The sequence below is a fragment of the Bactrocera oleae genome, chromosome 2 (genome assembly GCF_042242935.1).
Source record: "Bactrocera oleae isolate idBacOlea1 chromosome 2, idBacOlea1, whole genome shotgun sequence".
NCBI classification, from domain to species: domain Eukaryota; kingdom Metazoa; phylum Arthropoda; class Insecta; order Diptera; family Tephritidae; genus Bactrocera; species Bactrocera oleae.
Genome location: NC_091536.1, coordinates 92,214,606 through 92,234,831, shown reverse-complemented (window position 1 = coordinate 92,234,831; position 20,226 = coordinate 92,214,606). Strand labels below are relative to the sequence as shown.

Here is a 20,226-nt window from a genome sequence, read left to right as displayed (position 1 = left end):
TTACCACCGCATTCGGCTGTAATTTTTATGGTACTTATGTAAAAGGTATATTATTTGTTAAAATATAAATGTATATATATTATAAAAAACTTTATTTAATTATGTAAAATTTTCAAAACTTCCAAAGATATCCAATGAACACCACTACAGAGTCTGTCAAACACACCAATATCTTAAAAATTGCCCTACAGAGGCTGTCAAAGGTTTAGAATCACAGCGCAAATTCAACGAAAATGTTAAGAAAAATAACTATAAAAATTTTGATATATAAAAAAGTCAGTAAGCACAACAAAATCCATAAAAATGAAATAATCCAGTGTGTAAAATAAATAAAAAACCAAAAGTGTTTGTGTTTCATTCAATTTTCTTTAAAATCCTTCATTTCTTTATTATAATAATTGTTTTATTAATATAATAATAATAATAATATTTAATAGTAAAATAATTATAAGTAAATTAATTAAAATTATATATTTATGTATATAGGTTTTTTGCATGTATTCACTTAACTTTCTTTTTTAAAATTATTATATTTTTCTTGCTATAAAGTAAAACAAACAATGCTACATACAAAGAGAAGTGACAGTTATCATTACAATCAAAGTAATAACAGTAATTAAATTAAAGCAATTGAAATAACTGCTAAATTATTACTGAAATACATATTCATGTACGTTTATACATATATTTCTATGTGTGTGTGTATGTATATAAATAATTTTTTACAAGTGCAAAATTCGTTATTGTTTTTTTTTTGCGTGTTTTCAAAAAAACATAATGAAAAATATTTATTTTTACCAAACATAATAAAATTTAAATTTTTTTAGAAATATATTTTACATTAGAAAAACGCATATTTTCTTAGCTGCGCTTGAAACTTGAGCTGCCAATGTTTGGGGCTGCTAGGGTTATAAGTGGAAGGCGTCGGGAGGCAAGGACAAGGATTATAATAAAGTAGTGGCTTAGTAGGTTACGCAAACAAACTTATTGTGCTTAAACTAAAAATTTAAATGTAATTTAATTTACATACATAACTGTTATATTAAACATTATAAAGCAAGATTGTGGATACTCTTTCTCTCTTTCTTTCTTTCTTTCTCTCTCAAATGATTAAACAAATATCAGTTATTTTGTTTTTCTCACATACTTGAAATTCAAGGGTTGTTTTTGTTGCTTTTTTGTTTTTGTTATAGACCATCATAAGCGAATTCAACTACAACTAAAATTAAGCTTTAATACTAACTAAATTTAAAATAAAACTAAAATTTCTTTTGTTCCTTTAAATACATATTACTTTATAGTACATAACATTTTTCTCTCATTTAATTTAACGCTTGCGCTTAAGAATGCTTCGCCTTTTTGCATTGTGAGATTGTAAAGCAAACATCAACAATTAAGAAGCTACACTAAAATGTCTATTTTTTGGTTAAAATACAAAATTTGAACAATTTTTTGTGAATTCAAAATTTTTTTGTGTAAAATTAAATTTTTGTTAACTCAGTTTTTGGAAAAAAAAAATTGTTTTGATTAAATTTTGGTAAAAAAAAGTGTTTAACTCAATTATTGTATAAAAAAAATTTGGTTTAAGTCAAATTTTGGTAATAAAAAATTTTTAACTCAATTTTTGTTAAAAAAAATTTTGTAAAATTTTAATAAAAAAAATTTTTATATACTATTAAACAAACTTTTAAATAAAAATTAAGAACTTCGCAAATTATTATTTTTTACATAGTTGCCAATTTTTTTTTTATTGTTTTAAATTTTACTTTAACTTAGCAGCTCGTGCTTGTATGTGTGTATCTGTGCAAGGCATTTTTTGTTTAGTTTTTTTAATATCTTACTGTGCTCACTTCCTTTAGCATTTATCTTTTAATTTTGTTCTGTTTTTCACGCTTCTGACTCACTTTTTGCAACTTAATTATATTTGAAAAAAAAATCCATTTAAATTTATACTCATTTTATAGGTCAGTAGTGCCTACATATCTATACATATATATTAAACTTTTCACACAATTTTTTATTCTACATACAAATACAGTTGTTGTTTTTTTTTACAAATACATTCATTTATATTAATTTAATTTCCTTTTACTTAACGTGCCTTAAGTAGTTTGCTTATGCTTTGTTGCTGTAATATTTGAATTTCGTGTTTGTTTTCGGCTTGTTCGCAATTACACAGACTGAAACGCTTGCGTTTACACTGACAGAAACAAAAACAAAAACAATGTTTGCAAAATTCGACTCTGGTGTGCATGTGAGTGTGTGTAGCTCTCTTTTTCTTGTAGCTGCAAAGTGGGCGTGTTTAACTTACAACGCGTGCGCAGTTAAGTGTTGTTTTTGTTTTCGTTTGCATTTTCACATTCGATGCAAATGTTTTGCTTTACATGTTGCTCTGCCTTTTTTCTTTCAAACATATAAAGTTGGTTTATTTCTAATTACATAATAATTTACGCATTTGCTTATGAATTTTTACAAAGTTTATTTTCTCATTTTTGTTTTTGCAAATTTGTGTGCTCTGAAATTTGCTGCTAATTTAAGCTATATTTATATTTTTGCTTTTTTGTTTTTTTTTTTGCATATATTCTTTGCCTTTTCCGCGCTTTGCATTTGTTTGCTGCATTTCAAGCTTTTAAAATAATATCATCGTTTCAATAGTGTGTATGGATGTATGTTACTATGTACTTTAGAATTAGTAGCTATTTATACATATGCTTGTAGTTATTTGTATTTATATTGTTTTATTTTTTGTTTTTATCTTTTAGTCATTTATTATGTATGTATATTTTTACTATTTAAATTTACTGATATTGCCACAATTTGTTTAAATATTTTCATTGTTTTATTTTATTTTGCGTATATTTAAGTCCGTTTTGTTTGCTCAGTTACCATATATTTTATTTTATATGTATGTATATTTATCTGTATGCTTTTACACCGTGTACTTGCTTTTAAGTCGCATTTATTAAGGAGATCAACAACTTTCTGCGTAATACGCTCAAATTTGAACTTTGACTGCATGTGTGTGTGGAGTATATGGTGTATGTCACGGTAAAAGTAGGAAGCTGTTGAAGCAGTAAGCGCAAGAATTGTCCAGCGTTTATATAACAAAGCATTGCTGTGTGCTAGTAGAAAGTTAGAAATATATGTGCAGTATATTTTGTTGTGGAAACTTGTGAGAAAGCTCTTAAAAAGCTTCAAAAAAAAAAATCGTACGCGCTTTTTGGTGTGGAAAAGTTTTAAATATTATTTGAAAGTGTATATAGTTTATGGTTTTTCAATATTCTTCAGCAAATTATTACGGCGTTTCTTAAAACCAATTATATTTTTCAATATTTTTTTAAAGTTTATGAAAATTATATAGTTCTTGCAGCTTCAAATTTTTCATAAATCTTATTTACATTTACAATTTGTTCTAAGTACTCAAAATTTTTTTTTCGTGGTCTGCAAGTTTGTGAGTTTTAATATTTTTGCGGTTTTAGCACTCCAGTGTACAGTTTTGGTTACGGTTTTCTGCACATTTAGTCTTAGACACAGAAATCACTTAAAAAATCCAAGTCCTGTAAAGATAAGATCAAATTGAAAACTTAATTATTATCAATTATTTTTACTGAATAAATAATTATTGTCTTAAATTACAAAAATAAAAAGTAAAAATTATAATTATTTCGCACTTAAATATTTTTCAGCGGAAAACTTCAAAAAATTTTGCATTAATATGCCTTACATTATCAGCTGACTGTGATAACATTAAATGTTAAGTAAATGTTAAATTCTCTGTTAGTAAAGTTATATCATGTTTCAGACATAAATCGCAAAATTAATAATTTTTTCTTTGAATAAAATAGTTTTAAATTAAAATACTTACACTTCTGAGGCAAAATATCCAGGCAAGAGGTTTTTTCAAAGCCTAAACAAAAACTGCTGTTTCTAGTTCAATTTTACGAATTTTTTGTTGCATGAAAACATTTAAAATATTTAAGGATATAAATTTTGCTGGCGCTTAAAGCCCAATTACGTATGTCTATGAGGCGATAGGCGTTAGTAAAGCAAAGTTGTTGACGTGTGTATGTGTGGGTGTTGATAAAGCTGGTACATTGCTGATTGCTGACGTATTTGAAGTAGTAGTCAAAGTTCTGTAAGTTGAGTGTATCGTCTGTTTATTTTTTGGGGTTTGATGTATTCACAAGACATTTTGCAGCAATAGTAGTTGTGCATGCGTTGTTGTAGTCTACAGCTGCCGCTACGATGTGGGGTTGAGAAATGAGTTTTCATCGACGATTATGCAATTTTTGCTAGCACGAGTGTTTTTTCTTTGCATGTTTGAGATAATTGTGTGCTGATTTTCATATTTTTTTTTTTTGTTTTTCTTTTCTTTAGTATTTTGGTGCTTTTGTTGTTTTTTTTTTTGCATTTTAACTACTTTAGTTTACATTTTTGTTGTTGTTGTTTTGCTATGTTGATAGTGTTGGTGTGGACACCAATGCGGCTGCTGCCGCTGTTGCCGCTGCTGCTGCTGCTGCTGCTGCTGCTACTTCTGTTGCTGTTGCCACCTCCAAAGTTGATTGCCCATGACTTTGACTATAGTCCTGACTCTCAACTACATCGGTTAATTACAAATGCTGGCCATAATACTCGGCGGGTGGATAGTGGGGATAACCTTGATGGAAACCGGGATCACCGGGTGGACGATGCATCATATGCGCTTGACTATCCATCATATAGCCCATGGCGTCATGACCGTACGGCGATGGACCCGGATGTGGTGTATAGACTGAAAGGAGGTAAAGAAAGTGAAATATAAAATTATAAAAATTATTTTCATATTTTGTAATAATTTAAAAAAGCAAATACTACAACAAAAAATTTAATTAAAGAAAAGTAAAAAAATAAATAAAATTTTAAACAAAATTAATTTAAGAAAATTAGGAAAGAATTAATGATAAAAATTTTAATTTAAAAAAAAAAAGTTACAAAAAAAAAAGTTAAAAAACTTAATTCAAATTTAATTTTAAAACAATAACTAAGAGGTTAAATTTAAAAAAAAAAATTGTTTTTAATAATATATACATATGTATATTCTTTTAAAATTTTAATTACCTGCACGATTCGATTGGTCGATCATTGGCTGCACAATTCTTCGCCTCGCGTTAATAAACCTGAAATGAAAAAATAATTTTTTTTAATATTTATATGTACACTTAAAAATTGGTTAAGTGACTATAGTTAATTTTCTTAAAGTAAATTTTAAAATTTTTTTCTTAACTTTGGTTTTTATATCTTATATATGTTTACCTACATATACTATGTAATTATGTTTTTAAATTTTTTTTTTTTGATATTTATGATTATACTGCTCATATCTCGCTCCAGTATTCACAAATCAACTGAATTAAATTTTTCCAAATTAACAAAAAAAATTCCTGCACAAGAAATATAATAATTCAGCCTTCTTCCTGTTTGAATTGCGCGCTTGCCCACACTAACCACCATTACTATGCCACAGTTGGCTTCATTGACGTAACAAATAATAAAAAATAATTACTTTTAAGTTATGGCGGTGTTTTACAACTAAATTGGCAAACGTTTGCACTGCAATAACTATAGCGTCAACAACAAGAACACTACAACAATCAAAGTACAAATAAAGCCGACTTCGATGAAATATTGCATTGTGAGAATTTATTAAAATTAAAAAGTGCGGCAGCTTTAAAACCGCTCACCAACAAACGAACACACAAGCGTTGCACACGCTAAAAAAGCAAAAGCTACGCGCAAAAAGTCGCCACGCATAATTTTATAAATTATTTATGAAATCCGCACAATCCACGCAATTCACCAACTAAATCGGCAAAATGATTGCAAGACTGATCAGTTGTTAACGCTGCGCGGTTTTAGGCTTTGGGCTTAAAGGCTGGGAATGGGTTAAGTGCGCGAGTTAAGTGACATATACGAAATCCGCTACAGTTTTTTGTTGTTATTATGGGTATTTTTTTTTTTGTTTTTTTGCTCAACAGCAAGCTGGATGTGGTGTGGCTGTTGTTTTTTGTTTTTTTAATGTAACAGCAGCCTAGCCGACACAATTGAAAGCACACAAGCCGTGGAAGCTGTTTGACCGTGCAACAGTCAGAGGTTGCAAGCGGCAGCAGCAGCAGCAGCGACTTTTGTTATGATTATTGGTAATAAATACTGGAAGAAATAATAAGGTACGCCATAAGTATGGCGAAATGGACATTGCTTATTATTATATATTTAACAACAACAACAAAACTACAAAAAAAAAGAAAAACTTGTAGCAACAATGAAAAATATTTGTAACCAGTGCTGATGTGCGGAAAAAGAAAAGAATAACAACAACAACAAACGTCAGATTATGCCTGAACTCATGATAAAAGCGAAAATGCCGCCAATTGTGATTATATGCTGGGGACACTCAGCAAAGGCCAGCGGCGCGCAGACAGGTTGCCAGAACAACAGTAAGTGACTAACTGCCAGCGAGCATATATTGCACAAAACGGAAAAAATGCTGTGTGTAAGCCTTGGAGAGACAGAGCTATTTGGCACACACACGCACACATACACATGTTGCAGACTTTTTTACAAACTTATATGCGTTTTAGTTGCGGTTACCCCAAAAGGCTGTAGGTGCGCAAAAAAACCACCGATATCTGCACAGGACACTGATATCTGCCGAATAAAAAAAAACTAAAAAGTACAACAACAAAAGCAACCTAAAATCGGTAGATGAACTGCCGGGTTGTGGCTAGCTGATTGAGTGACGCACTGCTTCCAACGACTGGTGCATAACTGTTATTTGTCGGTCACAGATTTCTTATTCTGGCAACCACAGGCTTTTTTCGCACAATTTTTTATATGAAAGTATGGGAGTGTAGAAAAAGTTATGTTTTAAAAAAACTTGATGTTCCAAAAATTATGCTTGCAGGAGAAAGAAAACAAAATAAATTACGAAAAATTGTTTAACAAACGCATTTACAATTGCAACTTTAAAAAATCATCAAATTCAAGTTATGGACATTGCCTACTATTATTTTTTTTTTTTTAATTTCTCGACTTTAGAAAGCAATTTTGCTTATTTGCGAAGCTTAAACATTGCTTGGCAGCCAGAAAATCGAGGTTAATGCACTAAAGTCATTTTGATGCGGTCAGCTCTGCGGCTTTGTCTGCTCGCATTTGTGTAGCAGAAATGTATATTTGTTGTTTTTGTTTTTTGCTTTATAAAATTTACTTTCTCGAATGTCTCTTTTATATTTAGAAAAATGTAAAGTCTTACCAAAAAATTAAAAACGCGCTGTTTGTTACGGGTTTTGAAATACAAAAGTGGTAGAGTGAAAGCAACTTTTTAAGATTTATGAAAATAGTGAAGAACGTTAGCTGTTTTTATATTAATCAACTTTATTTTGTCGTAGTTCCGAGTTTTTATAAAATTTTTCGAATTTTTTCAAACATATTTTTTTTTCTTTTAAACATTTTTAATTTTTAATCCTTTTATATTTTTTTATAAGTATTTTAAAATACCTTATCCATTTCTTACAATATTGCTTTAAAACTTTTTATTTATATTATTTTATTATTATTTTATTTTTTTTTCAATATTTTTGATTTTAATCATAAAATTATTTTGCAATTTGAAAAAAAAAATTAAATTAATATACAACTTTTAATTTTGTAAATATAATTTTATTACAATACATGTTTCCTTATTATCTTCACATTGCTGCTACAACCTTTATAATTTTCTTATTGCATCGCATCGCCCCCATTTCGCTCCAAAATCGCTTTCCGCACCATTACAACCAGCTATAAATCATTTAAATTAGCGTTTCGAATGTGCAAACAACCCTTAATTGTAGGCGTATAACAACAGCAATGTGTGCACAAAAACAACAATTCAAGCAAAAACAAAAAGTTTACAATAACAACAACAGCATACACGCGAATATGAACATGCAACCTGTGTATACTTTCCTCTTCCAGGATACAATCGTATATCGTATCTTTATAAATCAGAATCTATTTCTCGGCAAGCGTTTTCATAGTCGACATAAAGTCGTAAACACCCTTCGAAAACGCCATTTTACGAGCATTTCAACAGCAACAAATTGCACGGCAAAACGGCTTAACTTAGCTGACAAGCAAATGCGCGCATACACACACATACACATACGATGCGATAAAATGTTTGGGCGACTAGCGCGTCGCCATTCAACCTAGCAACGACCCACTGGAAACACCCTCTAAAAAGTGGCGGCGCATATTTGCTGACTTTCTGTTAACATAGCCCCAATATAGTACTGTGCTTTTTTCTACCGCTTTTGAAGAATATTCACCCAGTTGTTTGTGATTTGTTTGATGAATTCCTTCGTTGGCAACAGTTGAGTGACTGTGTGTGTATATGTAGCTCTTATTATTGTGGACCAATGATGTTGCCAGTGTCTACGTGCCTCTTGGCTATTTTGGCGACTCCTTGTCATTGTTGTTGTTGTAAACGCCCATGAGGCGAATGGCATTTGAGTGAGCGATTGAGCGATTGAGCGAGTCTATGGATGAGTAAATGATTTGTGAGCGTGGAGCTGCTTAAATATGAGTATTTAAATGAGAATTTTGGGCGGCGGCACAAGCGAAGCATGTGTGCATATGGGTATGTGGCAAGTGAAGCGCAGACAAATAATGTGCCAAAATAATACCGAGAGCTACATATTTGTATAAAATTAGCTTTCAATATGGCATATGGCAAAGAAATTACAGATTTATTCAAATTCCATTCAATGTTAACAGCTAACAACATGCTTTCACCAACAGCAAATTTTCTTGTCAACCAAGTTGAAAACAAGCGGTGTTGCAATTTTTGTTAGAAAAAGAAACAACATAAAAAACTATCGCATGTAATAAAAAAATAAATATTGCATGTAATAAATTTATTGAATACACGATTTTTTCTACACATTGCGCTAGACACTTATAACCTACTCAATTTACCACGCTGCCCAAGCCATTACTACCTCCAACACTACAACTATGCACGAAGTTGTCTTCCAATCAACAATTGTAGACTTAGCGCAGCAACATACAAATAGTGGATGCCACAATTTCCGTGTGAGTGCCACACTCATACAAATTACTATGTCCAACCGCTTTCAGTCATTTAGAAATAAGAAGGCGTCGTTTGGTACGAACGCGTGGACCAACTAACAACTTCATCATCAAATTTGAATATTATGCGACAGTCGCAACATTTTGACGTTCACAAGCAAAAGTGTTTTGCCTACTCGTTTGCACGCTGGAACGCTTTCTTCGCCTGCGCTGCTGCTGTCAGTGGATATCCGTGTGCTCTAATGCCAAAGCAGGCATCATATTACTGCAACATGCAACTTGCTACATGCCACATGTAGCACAGTCGTTGCGCGTACCTGGTGCATTACCGTTTCTTGTGAGGTGACAAACTTAATGCATGCATCGCTAGAGTTGTGAATTTTTTATTAGACAGCTACAAGCGGAACTCTGTTAGCAGCAGACATAGCAGTTAGGTGTATGTGTATGCAATAAAATGCATGTTCACTATTTAGATATAAATAGGTGTATAAAAGGAAAAACATTTGCCACATTGTCAGACATATAAAATCATATGAAATGTTGACAACACGAAAGCTTTATGAGAATTGCGCACAGACACGAGAATTCGTAAGGTTAGCAAGGAGTAGATTCAAAAGCTGTTGTTGTTGTAAAATATGGAGAACGTCGAAACTATTGGTATGTAATTGAAAACCATGTTTGTTTTTACAAGTTGCTTTAGCTTTCTTAAATTTTTGAAATATTGTGAAGGTGGTGAAACGAACAAACAACTCGCATAAATCAAAATGAGCGAGCATAGAAAGAGACATTATAATATATAAATAGTATACCCTTTTAAATCGAAACTTATTTTCATTATGCCACTCAAAGGCAATACATATGCGCCGCCAAGTTGCGCTTTCGAATTCAATTAAAATATTTTCATTCAAACTTTGGAGCAAATAAAAACAAAAACAAAAAAAATTAACTCCCACATGTATCATCTGTGATGTCCCACTAAGAGGGCCATTTTCAGCATCAATTAAATTGAATTTTGCGCTTACTCGAGCACACTAATATAACCAAATATCGGAAACAAACCCAGAATATTTAAATATGTATACCAAAACCAACAAAGCAGTCAACCAAAAAAATAATGGATAAAACAAGAAAGCAAAAACTTTTAAGGTATTTGCTGTTGGATTTCTTGTGTTTTTGTTTTTGGGAAAATTGTAACATTCCACTGTTTAAACAAATTTACGCCACACTTAGCAGAAAATACGCAAGAAAGCGTAAAGAAATGCGATGCGCGCTTTGCCCACTAACACCTTATAACAAACCAAGCGTAGTGTGGGAGGACAGCAGCCATAGCTCTGCGTTGCAAGTAAGTGGAGAACGCTCCAGCATGCTTTGGTAGCAAGCATAGACCAACACGTCTACACAGTTATACTTGTATATAAATAGCAACTGAAATAGAAAACATAAGGTAGACACTTTCGGTAATTTATTGCCTGACACCTTGGCGATTTGCTTGTCGCAGGCAAGTCAAAAAAAAAAAAAGTTTACAACAATAGCAACAAAAGATTAGAAAAGCGCAAATCGAAAAAATAAAAATGTAGGAATATTTAAAAAGAACACCCAAAATCAACTGACTGGGAAGCTGCTGGTAGTCCAGTGGGAATTTCGCAGGCGGCGCAAGCGAAGCATATTTATAGGCTAAAAAGTGGGTTTGACGCTTTGTTGCTTCGCTGCACCACCAAGTGAGGGCAGGTCGCTCGCTTTTTTTATATTTTTTTATTTAGCTAAAAAAATATATTTATTCGCTTGAATATGCGAACAGCCGCAGCATCGACAGTGGTGGCCGACGGGCGCACGCAGACGTGGCGATTAAGCGGACTTGAAATGGCGGAGAATTAACTAAAAACACATAAAATTGTAAATGGTGTCGAGAAAGTAGAATCAAGCAAAGGAGTGGGTGTATATTAAAAGCTAATGGGGGGGCGAGTAGATGTCAGCGTAGTTACGAAGGGTAGTTGCATGCACATGTATATGTGCTGGGGCGAAGTAGTCATTTAAATGACCAACTAACGGCCATTAGCACCCAATATGATGTGGCTTAATCTCGAGAAGATGGCGCTCCAGCACTGCTGTTAAACCCCCGCCTCAACTGCAGAAGGCTAGTAAAGTAGCAAGCTTTCTACCTAACAAAACAACGCCTGCTTGCGCTAATATCTTTTGTAAGCGTAAGTTAAAGTGTGGAATTTTTTGTTTCCGATTGTTTCTTGCCGCTGAAACTTTTGTGGCATTTTTTTCACAAGTCACCCGCCTTTTCGGCGCTCTCTCCTCTGCACGAATAGAAGTTTCGACAGCGGCTAAGCAACAGCACTAAGCGCATGAAATACTTTTAAAAAGTGAATATTCGAGATTTGAGGTCTTCACTGAAATATATGGTATGTAGATATGTCCGTGTAACTTGATCACAAGTATTATAATGGACAAAGTTTGTTAAAGATATTTTTGGCGCTACGAGTGAGTAGAATAATTTCCAGCCAAATTTTAATTTTCTTAAAATGTTTCGTTTAGTTTTCTTAATTTATTTGCTCCATATCCTACAAAGCAAGCAGTCAGGAACTGTTACATTAGAAACAAAGTAAATGAGTAACTTTTTCGAAATAAATGCAATACATTTTGTAAATGGTTTTAAGTTACTTTGATTGGTTGAATTTTTGGATAATGGATAATATACTACTATTCTGTTGGCAGAAAGCGTGCCTTTTATCATTTTGAGAACTGCTGCCGAACATATACATATGTAAGTAGTTATTAGCTTAATAAAAATCTGTACCCGTGTCCGAACCGACTGTCCCGGGAACGGGGGTGGTACATAACTGTCATTTGCCGTTCACCGACTTTTTATAACTCGTTAACCGTAAGTGTTAGATATATTATTATTTTAAATATACTATATATAGTACCCAGAAAGATACTTTCCATATGCATTAAATATTTTACACTTTAACTCAGTTGGCAGCACCGGTCTTAACTATATTTATGATTTGAAAAGGCTTCACTTACCAATTGTTCACTTGCAGTATCGTTAGGCCGGTATCTTGCGCCAACTGTTTTTTCTGATCCTCGGAGGGGTAGGGATGCTGTAATAAATAGTAAATTGCACAAAAAAATTTTATTGAGTAAAATTGCTCAAAAATAATTTTTTACATTTTATTCAGTTAAATAATAATTAAGACTGTTTAGTGTAAATAATAATAAAAATAACAATTAAAAAAAATTTTTTTCAATGAAGATTCTTTTAATATCCTCAAAATGGAAGAATTTGCTGCAAAATTAAAATTTAGAAATAATTTTTTCTTACAAATATTTTAAGAGCAAATAAATATTATTTAGAAATTTATCATTTATTTTTTTAATGAAAGTTTAATATTTCTTCTAAATAAATAACTAGTGCCTCTCTTTTTATTCTACTTATGGAAAATTTAAATTTAGGATTTGTCAAATATTTTTGTTTTTAATTAAAGTCCAATATTTTATTAGAAATAATAACTAGTCTTCTCTCTTTCTCTTAATTAAGCACTGCGTGTTGATATTCTGCGTATGTTTTGAGGCGTCTCCAATTGGCTGAAGCATTTTGAAAGAAGTTATTGCTAGGTTTTCCAAGGCAGAAATAAGTTCAAAGATTCGCTAGTGTTAGAAAATAAATTCGTTGCAGATATATGCCAAGTGTATTTTACTTACATAATTTTATATACATATGTATATGTTTATAATATGTATACTGTATCCCTTGCGAAGCAATCACTTGTTTGTAATTCTAAGAATTAATGAACACATTTTGCTTATGTAGCCAAAATTTTCTAAGAATTTTGCATGTAAATTTGTCTAAAATATTACGAAATATTTGGAAAAGAATTCTACAAGTAAACTTATCTAAAATATTACGAAATGTTTGGAGAAATAGCACTCAGCAGCCGATATGGCGATGAAAACGGCTCTTCAACGCGTAAAATTAATGGAAGTATTTCACAGAACATAACACAATAATTATGCAGTGGTATAGATATGTATGTATTTACCATATATATTGTATATGAATGTGAAAAACCACTCACTTGTGAGCACTTCGATAAAAAATTGGTTCTAACCTTAACTAAACATTTATTTGACAGCTTCTGGCTTATCTAAACAACTGCTTTAAAAAACTGCATGCCACAAACTGTAACACTTCACATACGATTATGCGTATGTGTGTGTGTATTTGCGTTCATGTGTAATAAAAACGATTAGCAGCAGAACAGATCAATCAAATGTACGATATATTCAACTGTCAGCACCTTTAAGCGCAACTGACATTTTAATAAGCGCACTAAAACTCTGGCAACCACACTCAAACACGTGCAATAATTACCTCATATGCACATATTCACACACACACACACGCACGCATACTGTTGTATATTTCTGCTAATAAAATAAACAATAAAGTTTAGTTAGCCACAAAGTCAGTCAAACACTTGAATTTATTATAGCTATTGTTGTTGTTCTTGCTGTAAGTTGTAAGCTAAACGCCAAACAAATCTATGTGCTTATTTTCAATTAAACTCTAGCGCTGGAGCATCCACTTGAACATGTCCTAAATAAGCGGTGGCAGCGCCTAAATGCAGTCGCATGCAACGCACGCTACACAAAGTTGTTGTTTTTTTTTATATTTTTGTTATTTTTTTGTAATTTTGTTTTTTTTTTTTTTTGTAAAAGGCCTCTATCAACGGCAGTGGCTCGGCCCAATGCACGCCCTCATAAATCTTGACGACCAGTAGCCGCCACAGTGGCGTCAGTGTATAAACAAAGTGTTGGAAGTTGAGAAAAAAATGCACTGAAATAGGCGCAACAGGCAAGTACAAAAACAACAGCTAAAACATTGCATAGAGAAATGCAAACAATATTTTTTGGAATTTTTTTTTTTTTTGGTAAAAAAATATATGAAAGTGAAATCAAACGAAAATCAAAATGAAAGTAGGCAGGCAAGGAAAATGTTAGCAAGTACTTGTATGTGCGTGTATATGTATGTATGTGAACAATTGCTGCATTGTTATCAAAATTGTGCGCCTAAAATACATATTGTACATATGTATGATACATACGGTGTATTTTGTGGACTAATCAGCGTCAAACAAAGTTGTGCTTCTGTACATATGTATTTGTTTTTATTAAATATGTATATGTGTGTATATATATATATATAACTGCACCCACACTCCATATATTGAAAAATTAAGCCTAGTAGCTACTTAAATGCATATATGCACACACACACACCCACCCACTCATTTATAGCTACAGCCAGTAGCTGGCGCTTTAACTGTTTATTACAATTATTTGACGTTATTTTTGATAAATTTTTATGTTTTTCGGTTGCATACCAAAATAAATATTTACTTTGATTTTATGACAATTTAACTGATAAATAAATGGAAAATATTTATCAGCAGAAATTAACTATAAATACATACATTTATTAAGGTATGTGTGTGTATCGCATACATATTGGCTACTTCCTTATATTTCATATTTCTTTTATCTATTTATTATTATGAAGTGTCTATGCAACACAGAGTGCCTACTGCAATCTAAGCTTATCTCCGCGCCTCGAAATTCGTATGCAATGGCTCGTTTGGTTGCCTGTGTGTGTGCGATTACATTTTGCCTTTACAGTGTCTAATTTGATAATGATATTTAGAAGTAAACAAACAATTAATGTTGTCATTCGATACTGATAATGATGGCATATTTATTACAACGATACGACTACATTTGGGTTTCGACTTGGCTTGCGTATGTGCGTGTAGAAATGGTGGCGCCACAAAACCTGTTGCATGCGCCAGACTACTTCAGTGTGCATATGCATTTTAGGAGCGAAGTAAGAGCTATGATTTTGGTATGTTTAGTGGAAGTCAAAATTTATTAGAGACATATTTTATAAGGGAAGATAATTGAAGGGAAGAAGAAGCGGCAATATATATATAAATATAGCAATTTTTACACTTATAGTATTATTAATACAAATAAAACAAGAAACAACTCGTTTTGGTACGTCAGTTTGTGGGACAGCTATAAGCTAAAGCATTTAGATGTGAACAATAATTTTAGGTTAGGTTTTCTAAAATGGTTTATTTTTGTCTTTGTTCAATTATAGTACCAGTACGCACTCTGCTCGCTTCAAAAAATTTTCATATAAAAGCAACAAAGTTAGTAAGTTGAATTCGATTGAAGAGAGTATGAGGATATCAAGTGAGCTTTCCTTCGAGCTTTCTTCAATGCTACCAAATTTGGTTTATATATTTTAGGCCAGTTTTACTGTTGTCAATGAAATTGCTAAAATGACAGATTACAGTCAAAAATTAAAATTCGTGGACTTTTTGTTAAATATAAAAATTTATAACTTGATATAATATATAATTGTTTATAGAAAACGTAAGGCATAGAAGCTGTTCGAAACTCAGTGGTTGCTAAATTGTTTATTTGGAGGAAAAAAGAAGCTTTTCTATACTAGTACAGTTTCTCTGATTCGCTATTTCCCAATGCTTGTCGAATCGAAAACAGTTAATATTCAACAGTTGAACTCAGATACATTGCTAATCTTAAACTAACTTTTTTTTTGCCAATATGCGAGCTCCTAACTAGACTTAGGCTTTCACATAAATATTTATGATTTTTGTTGTTGTAATATTTAAAGAATTACAGGCAGTATTTTAAAACAGTTGCTCGCTTCGATTATATGGATGAGAACAAGTATATATACATACATATGTGGTAGCTTATATGTTCATGTAATATACTTGTATGCAACACTATTTTCTTGCATAAGCGTTCATTGTTTGTCTGAACAAATTAGACTGCGACCGGAAGCCTTTGTACTTTTCTCTCTATATACACACTAATTTAAACAAACCTATACACATATTTTCAAAATCCCAAAAACAAAGTTCACAAATAAACAAAAACACACATGAGACTAAGAACTGCACCTTTCCGTTTTAATTATTGCATCAATCTTTATCATACCAATAAAAGCAGACTCACATATACACATACATCTATATATATATATGTATATATACCTATGCTGATTCATAGTCTGCTTTGATTCCCGTATATTATTCATTTGTTCATCACTCACGCTCGTTTGTATGCCATACACCTTTACCTTCATGGGTCTTTTATTCCCACTTTTTTAATCGCACTCCGCTCGTTCAGCGCCTTTGTTCGCCTATTTTCATGAAAATCCTCTTTTTTACACCACACAACCAGCCGTTGCGCATATCCTTTCTATGCAATTGTGCTCTACCAGCGACCATTGTTTCGCTGCGCTTGCAACACACGATATTATAATATTCATGCCTCACACACACACACGCATGCATTTAAATTTAATATTGAACTTTGTTTTCTGATTCAATGGTGTTTTTAAATAAAAAGAAAGGTTGAATTAAAAAATATACATATACATTTTTGACTATGCTGTAAGGGCTAAAGGGTTTCTGAGCACGCGCCAAACAAAAGCCAACAGTCTCAGCTAAATGAAAAGAGTTTATACAACTTTCAACTTCCGGCAGATGTGGGCGTTTTGTTTGCTGTTTTGCAGATGCTGCCTACAATATTTTTTTATAATATTATTTAATTTTTATTTTTGTACTTTTTTGTTAATTGCAGAATAATGTGGCGCAAGCTGCGGCAAAAATGAGATGAGGACAACTACTTTTTTATAGTGTAGGCGACATTTTGACATCTACTAGTAGTAGTGAAGTTTTGGACTATCGAAGAGACTAAGCAAGAAAAAATATTAAATTCGGTTCTACCGAAACTAAAAGACCATTCAAAAATAAAAAAAAGTTTACATACAAAAACTTGATTCTGATCAGTCAGTTTGTATGGCAGCTATATGTTGTATCGTTGCGATCTACATAATTTTTTCGAAAATTGTAATACTTTTCTGTATAATAATCTATGCCGAATTTTGTAAGAATATCTCGTCAAATAAAAAACCTTTCCATACAGGGGCTTACTTTCAATCGTTCAGCTTGTATGACAGCTATTTGCTATAGTAGTCCGATATCGGAGGTTTCAACAAATGAGTGGCTTCTTAAAGAGAAAAAGATTTGTGCAAATTTCAGATCTATAACTCAAAAACTGAGAGACTAGTTCGCGTATATACAGACAGACTCAGCTTTTTTTCTTTATTTTTCTATAAATATATATATTTTTTTTTTTTCTAGAACCACCGACGTTGCCTTCGGGGCGTTTAACATTTGGGGAGAAACTATTCATTCATCATTTGGGAAAAAAATTGGACCGCTTACGACAAAATTTTTCTAGATTATTTTTTATTTAATAATATTTTTGTTTGGTAAAATTTATAGAAATAAAATTTTTAATAATATATATGGGTAAAATTTTTTTAGATTTGAGTTTGATTTGCTTTTAATTATTATTTTATATTTTGTAGTTTGTATTTAAGAAAATAAATTTTTTTATTTAATAAAATATTTTTTTTTAGCAAAATCTTCGCTCTAAAATGTAGCTGAAAATATCGCTTAAGTAAAAAAAGTTCGTATGTTTTTTTGATTTAAGAATTATTTTTGAACAATAATTTGAATCATTTTAAGAGTTTGAATTAAGAGTAAAAAAATCGGTCTAAAATTGAAAGATATTTGTTAAATTCAGGACAAGAGCTGCAAAAAATGTTTTCTTTTATTTAATAAATAAAATATTAATTGAATTAGAAATAAATAGAAAAAATGTCTACTACACGAAAAACCATTAACCATATAAAAACCTCGCCATTTGCTATCCAATATTTCTTGGCAGCCTAAAATATTTAATCTACTTATAATAACATATGTATATTTTTTTTATATATTATTTCGCTATCTCTTCTCCTAAACGGTAAACTTTATCTTACTTTGACTTGTATAAACGTTTAAGAAATTCGAGGTGACTTTTTCATTTATTTTATTGCATTCTATGCACGACAGTATCATAAATTATCTTCACAACCCACCCAAGATTGCAATGCCAGCATCTTTTTGTGCCACAAATTTTTATATACAAATCGAAATGAATGAATTTATAAAATATGGCAATTTTTGTTGTTGTTTTCTTTTTTTTGGCCTCACCAAACGGCACAAACATTTTAATTGCTTTGAAAACAAATTGAAATGAACATAATAAAAAGTTCGTAAAATGTCAAAATATTTATTTATTTTGTACATAGGAGATGCATATATGTTTGTATATACATAAATAGCAATATGTACGTATTGTATATATAGAATATATAGAAATGCCAACTAGCCTTTGATCTCCAAGTGCTGACTATGTGAAACTTCTCAACTCAACGCCAAAGTGCGCATAAGACACAACGGCACCGTGCGGTATGTGCATGTGTGCTGAATAACATAAATTCCATTTTAATATACTCCCGCTAGGTAATTTATGTCTGTTGACTACTTACTGGTCATACTATGCCAATAAACGTATAATTACAGCAACACTAACTACAACAGCGCAGAAAGTAGAAAATGAAAATATGTGAGTAAATTGGCAAAGGAGAGCGGGCAAATTCTCAATTTCAGTTCTATGTGTGCGTAACGGTAAATATAAATGCAAGCGAAAAATGGCCAGACAGACGGCGCAAACAGCAAATGGCCGCAAATATGCATTTGCATGTGTTTCGAATGTTTACAATATATGCATATATACCGTTATTTGCATATAAAGGCAATACCTTGTCGTGTAGCTAGTCGCAATGACGTCAAAATGCCGAACTAAATTTATTAACGAGGAAACAAAGAAAATGCATTTCGCTCAAACCAACCGAGAATTCAAGCAAGAAAAACTTTAACAGCCATAAATACATATATATATATATGTGATATGCAAATGTGTGTTTGTGTGTGTGTGAAGAACGTTAGTCTACCCGTAAGGATAACTGAATTCCATTTTAACTCGAAAACTTACTTGTAGTTGTGGGCGCAGCTTATAAGAAATATTTTCAAGACTACACTACAAGCCGTGCACACCAACAACTCACATAGAAATTTATGTATGTATGTATGTGTGCTACTAAAGCCGCTTAGAAGCAGTGGCATAGCCAAATTTGGCTGGAGGGTTTAGAGGCGTAGTAAAATTTCTTGTTTATACACCTGCTGGCTTTTAGATGTCTTACGGTATATATGTACATATGTATCAGATATAGATTTTTATATATATGTGTGTATGCATGTCAGTGTGTGTGAATTTTCAATTTGAACGTATTTTACATAAATTGTAATATCATTGCTTTGTGTAGTGTCGCCGCATGCACAGCATGAATGTAACAACAATAACAACAACAATAAGGTATGCAAATAATTTAATATGAGAATGTTTCGAATAACTGTGACTTGCTTGCTTTGTTCCTTTTTGTTTTTTTTTTGTAATGTACAACTATCTTCTATACTAACTGCATTACACTCTCGACATATCTCTCTCACTCGCACTACCTCTACTCTAACGTTATTTTATAGTAGAGGCGTATTTCTTGCATAAGAAAACGGTAAATTTCATGCAACAAATGACATTTTCGACATGTACGACAGACACTAAACAGCAAATGGCATAAAAACAACAAACACACACGCCCATATGCACCTGTATAGAAATGTATACACCTACACACACACACATGCACACTCTCACATACCCATCCACATGCAAAATTTTACATTTATTTCTCGACATTTCTCCACTTAGCAAATGCAATAAATGTGCACATGTTGTGACAATCAAAAGTGGGTTTGGCCGCACTGTCAACGTATTGCTGCTAGTCAAAGTTCAGCGAGCAGCTCTACTTTATAACGGTACATGCATGCATGCAACGTTGTTATCCTTACAAGACAACTGCCAATAGAAAATTGCATTTTACGCTTCGCTATGACATGTCCTAAGAGTACAGCAACAACATCTACAACAACAACAATGCTAACGAAACGAAAATAATAACATATAGTGTATATTCGATTATTGGAGCAGTCAGCGCTTGGTGTACAAAACAACTAAACACGTAGTGGTGGCAGGCGACAGGTAGTTATTAGAGTTAGGTGCGCC

General features: G+C 32.0%; 1 protein-coding gene across 2 annotated transcripts in view; it reads right to left on the bottom strand.

Annotated features, from left to right (window-relative positions):
• Nucleotides 1–346: 346 nt before the first annotated feature.
• hth (Meis homeobox homothorax) overlaps nucleotides 347–20,226 on the bottom strand; it is a 302,627-nt gene continuing 282,747 nt past the window's right edge. For both annotated transcript variants that reach the window (XM_036356913.2, XM_070106000.1), the window contains 4 exons: nucleotides 12,142–12,218; nucleotides 5,098–5,156; nucleotides 3,866–4,771; nucleotides 347–3,557 (listed from right to left, as the gene is read on the bottom strand). In XM_036356913.2, coding sequence (XP_036212806.1) covers nucleotides 4,611–4,771; nucleotides 5,098–5,156; nucleotides 12,142–12,218 — 297 coding nt within the window. In that variant the 3' untranslated portion in view covers nucleotides 347–3,557; nucleotides 3,866–4,610. The remainder of the gene's footprint in view (nucleotides 3,558–3,865; nucleotides 4,772–5,097; nucleotides 5,157–12,141; nucleotides 12,219–20,226) is intronic.